General features: G+C 55.3%; 1 protein-coding gene across 1 annotated transcript in view; it reads left to right on the top strand.

Moving 5' to 3' along the window:
• FHOD1 (formin homology 2 domain containing 1) overlaps positions 1-7,880 on the top strand; it is a 16,098-nt gene that overhangs the window by 3,990 nt on the left and 4,228 nt on the right. The window contains exons 2-13 of the mRNA XM_006909753.3: positions 3,016-3,122; positions 3,507-3,571; positions 3,891-3,958; positions 4,031-4,136; positions 4,210-4,304; positions 4,573-4,684; positions 4,771-4,865; positions 4,969-5,112; positions 5,216-5,361; positions 5,439-5,651; positions 7,115-7,230; positions 7,318-7,725. Coding sequence (XP_006909815.1) covers positions 3,016-3,122; positions 3,507-3,571; positions 3,891-3,958; positions 4,031-4,136; positions 4,210-4,304; positions 4,573-4,684; positions 4,771-4,865; positions 4,969-5,112; positions 5,216-5,361; positions 5,439-5,651; positions 7,115-7,230; positions 7,318-7,725 — 1,675 coding nt within the window. The remainder of the gene's footprint in view (positions 1-3,015; positions 3,123-3,506; positions 3,572-3,890; positions 3,959-4,030; positions 4,137-4,209; positions 4,305-4,572; positions 4,685-4,770; positions 4,866-4,968; positions 5,113-5,215; positions 5,362-5,438; positions 5,652-7,114; positions 7,231-7,317; positions 7,726-7,880) is intronic.

The raw sequence follows: 7,880 nt of genomic DNA, 5'->3' as shown, positions 1-7,880 counted from the left end.
AGAGAAGAAAAAAATGGTTAACAAATTATTTTCTAAAACAAAAGTCTTTCAGCATATAATTCTGCCCTCTTCTCCATCTTCCTTGTACCTTGCCCTGGCATGTTCATTCTCATCTGATTACACTGCTATGAAAAATATTGGGGAGTAGACACCAGGGTCCCCTAAGCTTAGCCCTGCATATACAACCATATGTAACAAGTTAGTTAGGACTACCAGAAAAACCTGAGCCCAGAGAATGAAAAAGAAAGTGGGCTGGAGGCTTAAGTGAGGGGCTGAGCCTGAAAAGAATGGGGGAGGAACTCTACCCCAAGATGGAGAGCAGGGAAGTGCTGAAGACGAGAGCCAGGAGAGAGTCAAGGATGTAGGCCCACACTGACCCTGTGCTGATCCTAAGCATTGTCAGCAGGGACCAGGGTTTGGGCTTACTCAGGCCTGGCCCAGTCCCAGGGTGTGAGAAACAAGGCCCAGAGGTTTGGCTCTCAGAAGGGTGACCCCAGGAAGGGGCAGGGGTGTGAGGGAAAAGCACCACCCAGCTGGCAACAAGTCTCCACTCTTTACTGCTTGTCTGACCCTAGGCCACCCCCACCCCACCCTCACACATCTCTGCCCAGGACAGTTAGCTGGAGGAGGGAGACACCATCCTGCAGGCTTTGGGCTGCCTATTACTTATGGCCCTCCTCCCCAGAAATAGGGCCCTGGCAGAATTGAACAGGTGACATGGTTAGGGAAGCCACTGCTACCACCATGGAGGGAAAGGGTTTAAGTCTGCTCATTTGAGGAGGCTGGGGGTAGTAGAGCACATAGTCTTCAGGACCCTACCCCACATGGATGTAGGCATCCCAGGTATCTTGGAAAGAGAGGGCTATTCTCTGCTCACTTGGGATTAGAGCATGCAAGTATGCATGCACGAGGGGAGCTAGCATATTGGTCCTCATCTTTCTATGGGTGTACTTCCTGGGCCTGTGCATGGCCAGTGAGCATATACATATGTGACCATATACCTGGGTGTGTAAGCAGTTACCACATATAATCTGATGACCCCTCCAGTGTTTACCTTTACGGCACTCTGCCCCACCCCTTTCTTAGCACCCTTGGCCATTGTGCTTCTGCATTTATTTGTGGCCTTTTTTTGAGTCAAACTTGCCTGCCTTCCCCTCTGGAGTGGAAGGCAGGGAAGGCAGAGGTCGTGTCTTATTCCATGCTATGTCCATAGCACCTATAACCAGCCTGGTTCATGAATGTTTGAATGAATGAGCCGTTCTATATGTGTGTGATTTGGGGGATCCCTGAAAGTTGTGTGGCTCTGGAGAAGATATGTTTCTCTAGGATCCCAGAATCCACCAGTCTAAGGTAGAAGGAGATGCCGCTGTGCCTGGATGGGGGTGGGGTGGGTTGGCTGCTGAGTCATCCTGTGGGAAGAGGGATCAGGAGGAATGTGGGGCTGCCCTCGGCTGAGCTGGCCCTGGATGAAGTACCCCAGCCCTGGGGCCTTGCTGCCCCATCTCAGGCCTGTTCCAAGTAGGCTCTGGAGAAGATGACTCTGCTCCCTGGGAGGGGAGAGAGGCCAGGCCCGCCCAAGGCGCCCAGGGAAGGGCAGGCGGCCAGGCAGGAAATAGGACAGAGAACAGGCTGGAGTGTTTGTCCTATGTCCCATGTCCCAGGCAGGGGGGGAGGTGGTCACCCAAGGGCCTCATAGGCTGAACTGCCAGGAAGGAGCTGGGTCAGGCTCTCAGGCATAGCAGGGGTGCTAAGCAGAGGCAGAGGTGGGGGCAGGAACTGGACTCCTTTTTTCCCCAGGAGATCAAGGGCAGCTGGAAGCCCTTGGGCTGGGTCCAGAAAAAGGCCAGGCTGACTGAACAACAGGACAAATATTGGGGTTGACTCTCCCAAGAAGATGGAGACCAGAGGCACCCTAACTCTCCAGAAGGGGGCTCTCCCTGGGCCTGGCACCTCAAGGAGTGGGGCCACTCAAGGCAAGGGGACTTTGCTGTGGGGGAGTTGTCTGGAAGAGATACAGTACTGCCCTCAGACTTTCCTCAGTCACCTCACTAGGCCCTTCTACAGGGGCCAAGCTTCCTGCCCAGTGGTGGAGGGGAGCCAGACTCAGTAGAGAGAGAGACACAGAAAGCAGGCACATGGATGGAGTGTGTGCTTTCTTGTTACAATGCAGGTTTCCGGGACACACTATAGACTTACAGTTATCCTAAAATCTGATTTTTAATATATCCCTTGGGGACCTCTGAGGTCTAGCTAGGACCATGGTAACTGTAGCCCATTTGGGGGCAGGGCAAAGACCCTCAGCTGGAGGGACTGAGAGCCCCAAGCCTCACTGTCTTAATTCAGGGAGATACACACACCCTCCCAGCTGGGTTTATACCTCCCAGCATTCTTAACACTTTCTCCCTGAGCTTGAATGCTTTGTGGCTATAGCTTATCACCCCACAGAGCTGTGAACTTCCTCGAAGGCAGGAACTTCCTCCCATCTTCTCCATTCCCCTTCCTCATTCATGTTCATTAGTTCAATAAACTGGTTAGTGAACACTTATGTGTACCAAGTGCTGTGCTAGGCTCTGCAGATTCAGATGCCTGAATCCAGAAAATATACAGTTAGAGGGGAAGGAAACTAGTGTCTAGGATATTATAATGCTGTGGGGAAGACCTCAGAACAGGGTACATAAACAAGGTCGAATAGATTGCATAGCATTGGCTATAGGAGCCCAGGAAGGCTTTTCAAAAAAGCATTATCTAATTTGAAACCTAAAGAATGGGTAGGTATTACCCAGCAGAAGACTTAACACATACAAAAAGCAAGAAAGCCTGGCACTTGAGAAGGATGGGATTATCACATAATAGGCGCATGAGAAATAACTGCTGAAGAATTTCATGGCTGCAGTGCAGACCCTGTGATGTGTCTCTCTGCCAGCACCCTGAGTAGGAGGTAAGAAGTCATGGGATCTCCCTATGTACCCCTGCCACCTCTTCCCCAGCCCTGCCAGCTGTTCCCTTTCCCCCCAGCTAGAGGACTGTGCCCTGCAAGTGTCTCCCTCTGGATACTACCTGGACCCCGAGCTGTCCCTGGAAGAGCAGCGGGAGATGCTGGAGGGCTTCTATGAAGAGATCAGGTCAGAGCTGATGAGGCCAAGAGGCAAGGCTGGCCCCACCCTTGCCCCTACCAGGGGCTGGCTCAAGTGTCAGCAGCCAAGACACATAATCTCTAGCCTGGCTGTGGGTCACCTCCTGCTGCCCCAGGGAATTGTGCCAGGGGACTCCCAAGGCCTGGCCAGTGTTACCTGCTTCCCAGGTTGGGTGTGGGGGCTCTCCCACATACCTGAGATACTTGTGTTTGCACAAACTCTCCAGTCTGGCCAACCCTTGGGCTTGGAGAAGCAGTTGGGGAGGAAGGTGCTGGTCCAGGGTTGGCATTTGGGGAGGTGTTTGACTGAGGTGTTGGGGGGGGGACCCCAATGAATGGGCTGGGAGCTGCTAACTAGGCTGCTTGATTCCAGCAAAGGGCGGAAGCCTACACTGATTTTGCGGACCCAGCTCTCCGTGAGGGTCAATGCCATCTTAGGTAAGTGTATGGAGGCATCAGTGTCCAGCAACTCCCCCACCCCAGCTGGCTCAGTTTCTTTCAGGACTGTGCTAGACAGGGGACAGAGCAGATTAGAGACAGGATATGTGGCCCTTCCCCACTCCTATCCTGAGCTTTCCTTCCAGGGCCAGGGCTGATGCTGCAACTAGACTGTGGTAGGGGTTACCGAGTAAGAGAGTGGAGGGAGGTGGTTCAAGAGTACTAGAATATTCCTTGGTGGGGGAGGGCTTGGATGTGTTACAATAGAAGAGGGTGTCTGTGTTTTCTCAATGTTACCATGCCCATCTACCCTTTGCAGAAAAGTTGTATGGCTCCTGTGGCCCTGAGCTCCGCCGCTCCCTCTTCTCACTAAAGCAGATCTTCCAGGTGAGCCCCAGAGGTGGGTTGGGGGTGGGCACCCAGCCAGAGCCTCCTTAAACTTCCCCGTGCTGCCCCCAGGAGGACAAGGACCTGGTGCCTGAATTCGTGCACTCAGAGGGACTGAGTTGCCTGATCCGCGTGGGTGCTGCTGCTGACCATAACTACCAGAGCTACATACTCCGAGGTCAGCCCCACCCCTCCCCCATGACCCTTGCCTTCAACAACAACTTATTGACCTCTTGTTGCTGTGTCCCCAGCACTAGGCCAGCTGATGCTTTTTGTGGACGGGATGCTGGGGGTGGTGGCCCATAGTGAGACCGTGCAGTGGCTGTACACACTGTGTGCCAGCTTGGTAAGTGGCCCTCCACCCAGCCATGTACCCTTTTCCCATTGCCTCTCTCTGGGCGTCAGTTTCCTCTTCTGAAAAGTAGGCTAGAATGGAGCAGGTCTGTGGCCCCTCTCAGCCTAGAAGACACTTCAACACCTGGCCTTGGAGCCAGGGTCTTTCTGCCTAGACTCTCCTCTGTGGGTCCTGCCCTAGGAGTGTTTCCCTGGCCACACCAGGAGCTGGCATAGGTCTGGCCCAAGCCAAACTCATATGTGATGACCCCACCCCACAGTCCCGTTTGGTGGTGAAGACAGCCCTGAAGCTGCTGCTGGTGTTTGTGGAATACTCTGAGAGCAACGCACCACTGTTCATCTACGCAGTCAACTCTGTGGCCAGCAACACCGGTCAGAGAATGTCCCTCCCTTTCCCACCACTAAGAGCCCTCTCTCCTACCTGTCTCCACATGACTGCTCCCTCCTCTGTGTGGCAGGTGCTCTTCCGTGGGCCAATATGGTATCCATCCTGGAGGAGAAGAATGGCACCGACCCTGAGTTGTTGGTGTATACAGTCACCCTCATTAACAAGGTGTGCGTGAGGGCTGGAGGCGGGAACCAAACGCCAATTCTGGACCCCTCAGACTTCTGGTCCCCATCAGCCTTAGCCTCACCCTTCTATCCCCACCCTCTAGACACTGGCAGCGCTCCCGGACCAGGACTCCTTCTACGACGTGACAGATGCACTGGAGCAGCAGGGCATGGAGGCACTGGTCCAGCGTCACTTAGGCACCCCGGGCACTGACGTCGACCTGCGAGCGCAGCTTGTGCTCTACGAGGTGGGCTGCGCCTCCAGGGCTCTAAAAGGAGGGGCAGGAAGGGCGCAGTTCCCCAGCGCTCCATCCTATCTCAGCCTCTAATAACTGGGCCCACCTCCTCTAGAGTGCCCTGCGATTGGAAGATGGAGACATTGAAGAAGCTGCAGCAGGTGGGCGGCGGGAGCGCAGAAAGCCCTCTTCAGAGGAGGGCAAGAGGAGCCGCCGATCTCTAGAAAGTGGGGGCTGCCCTGTGCGCGCCACAGAGCCTGGGTGAGAACAGGTCTCAGCGATGGAGAGGGATGGATGCGCCAGGCGTAACCCGGCCTCCTAACAGACCCCGCCTCCAGCCCCACAGGCCCCTCCTCACCGATAGTCTCCACCTCCATGGGTCCTGCCTCACCCGCAAGCCCCACCTCCAGCCCCAGAGGCCCCGCCCTGCCAACAGGCCCCACCTCCAGCCCAATGGGCCCTGCCCCTGGCCTCCTTACCTCGATGAACCTCTTTCCTACCATCTCCGCGATGCCCTCAGCTGACAGCTCCTGCGAAAGAAGCATCTATAAGTAAGAAGGGAGATAGGGGCCGCCCCCGGAGCCCTCTCAACACCTGTCCCTTTGCTCTGCGCCCCTCCACGGACACTCTGCCTCCTCTGCCCAAACTCGGCTTTCTCTCTTTCTTTCCAGACTTCACCAAACTGCTCCTGTTTGGTAAGTGACTGCTGAAGGGGTGGAGTTCGGCTCTGACTGGACCTCCTCCTGAGGCTTTTCTTCATCTTTTTCTGGCAGTCTGCCTGTCTTGGCCAACATCATCTGTCTCCCTACACCCTACTGTCTTTCTGTTTCACTGTCACTGTCTCTGACTCTCTTGTCTGCTCTTTGTTTCTTACTGCACCCTGTCCTGCTTAATCAGTCTCTCCCTTCCACTTACAGTTCCCTTTTGTCATACCTCCCCTACCCACCTCCTCTTTTCACTGTGGCTGGGAAGGAACCCCTGATAGCTCTGCCCTGCTCTGTGTTAGTGTGAGCAACTGGGCTTTGGGGTGGAACAGGTACCACAATTACCATCTCTTCTTTCATCCCCCCTGCCCAGGGCCCCTGAGAGCCCACCTGTCCCCAAGTCCCCTACTGGTCAGGCCAGGCTGGAGTAAGTACAGTGGCCAGCCTGCCCCACCTGTCATGTGCTCAGGGCTTCAGCATTGCTTCCCCCAGCGGGGGTTCTACTTGCCTGATGCAGCCAGAGCTGGGAAGCTCTTAGGCCCTTTCTTTCCCAGACATGCCTCCTCAGTTGCCTAAGGACTAAGCACTGGAGTTAGTTCACTGGGGTCATAGTGGTCCTTGTGCTTCAACAGTGAGACTTTAACAGCTTTGACCAGAGATAAGAACATGGACGCCCAGCCTATTCTCCCATGTCCTGAGGCCAGGAATAGGGCAGGGAGGGGATCTAAGGTACTGTGTGGTGTGGAGGTAAAGGAGCAACCTAGGGCTAAGGAAAGGACAGGGACTGAGGGCCAAAAGAAATACTGGATCACATTCATTACTTCGATGTAAACTGAGTGCCTGTCACTTACTAGGCCCTTTTCCAGGCTTAGGTCATAGCTTTCAGAAGCTGCAGACATGCCAAGGGAGGGACAGTCCGGTATGCCCACTGGAACAGCTATCCCCTTCCCCTGCTTTTTGTCTAAAATCAGGACAGTGAACATGAACAGCAGCAAGGTTGCTGAGTTAAACATTCAGTAGAACTTCTTTCTGTATGTTGACCTGGGAATGCTGGGTTGGTAGTGACCCTCCTCAGATGTGAAGGATTGAACAGGGACTGGCCTTGCGGGGCGGGTCCTGGGTCTGCTCAGTGCATGGACTGTTCCTGTGTGTCTGTGTGTGCCTGCAATTGGGGCAGTGCCCAGGGGCTCAGCAAGGCATGTGCACCATCCTGGGCTGGGTGTTAGTGTGAGCAACTGGGCTTTGGGGTGGAACAGGTACCACCCCAAATGCCTTCACTGATGCCTTCACTGATAAGTGCCTCCCCCCAGAGCCCGGTTCCTGGAGAATGTGGCAGCAGCAGAAACAGAGAAGCAGGCTGCGCTGGCCCAGGGCCGGGCAGAGACATTGGCTGGGGCCATGCTCGATGAGCCCGATGGGCACCCATGTAAGTAAGTGGGTGGACAGTATCTACCCATGTTGCCCTGTTGTTCCACAGAGGGCCTGATGCTGACAACTGATTCCCTTTTTCTAGACATCCAGGAACTATGGGGCTCTCCCGAACCAGTCCCTGCACCCAGAACACCCCAGAGCCCTGGCCCCCGAGTTCTGCTCCGGGCCCAGCAGAGCCTTGAGCCAGAGCCCAAGGAGCCACTGACTCTGCCAAGCCCCAAGGCTGAGCCCATCAAGGAGCTCCCTACCCGTGTCCCCAAGCTCTGCATTGGGGATCTGGACTTCTCAGATCTGGGGGAGGACGAAGACCAGGACATGCTGAACATGGAGTCTGTGGAGGCTGTGAAAGGGGTCCCACCCCCACCACCCCCACTACCCCTGCTCTCTGGAGGCCCTCCACCTCCTCCTCCCCCACCTCCCCCACCCATCAAAGGCCCCTTCTCACCACCTCCACCCCCAGCTGCCCCTCTTCCCCCTTCAGCGCTTGATGGCCTAGCCCTTCCCACCAAGAGGAAGACAGTAAAACTCTTCTGGCGGGAGCTAAAATTAGCTGGAAGCCATGCAGGCTCTAGGAGCCGCTTTGGGCCCTGCTCCACCCTGTGGGCCTGCCTGGAGCCTGTCTCGGCGGACACCGCGCGGGTGGGA

This window comes from Pteropus alecto, unplaced genomic scaffold, assembly GCF_000325575.1.
Source record: "Pteropus alecto unplaced genomic scaffold, ASM32557v1 scaffold42, whole genome shotgun sequence".
Taxonomy (NCBI): domain Eukaryota; kingdom Metazoa; phylum Chordata; class Mammalia; order Chiroptera; family Pteropodidae; genus Pteropus; species Pteropus alecto.
This window is presented reverse-complemented; position numbering and strand designations above follow the sequence as displayed.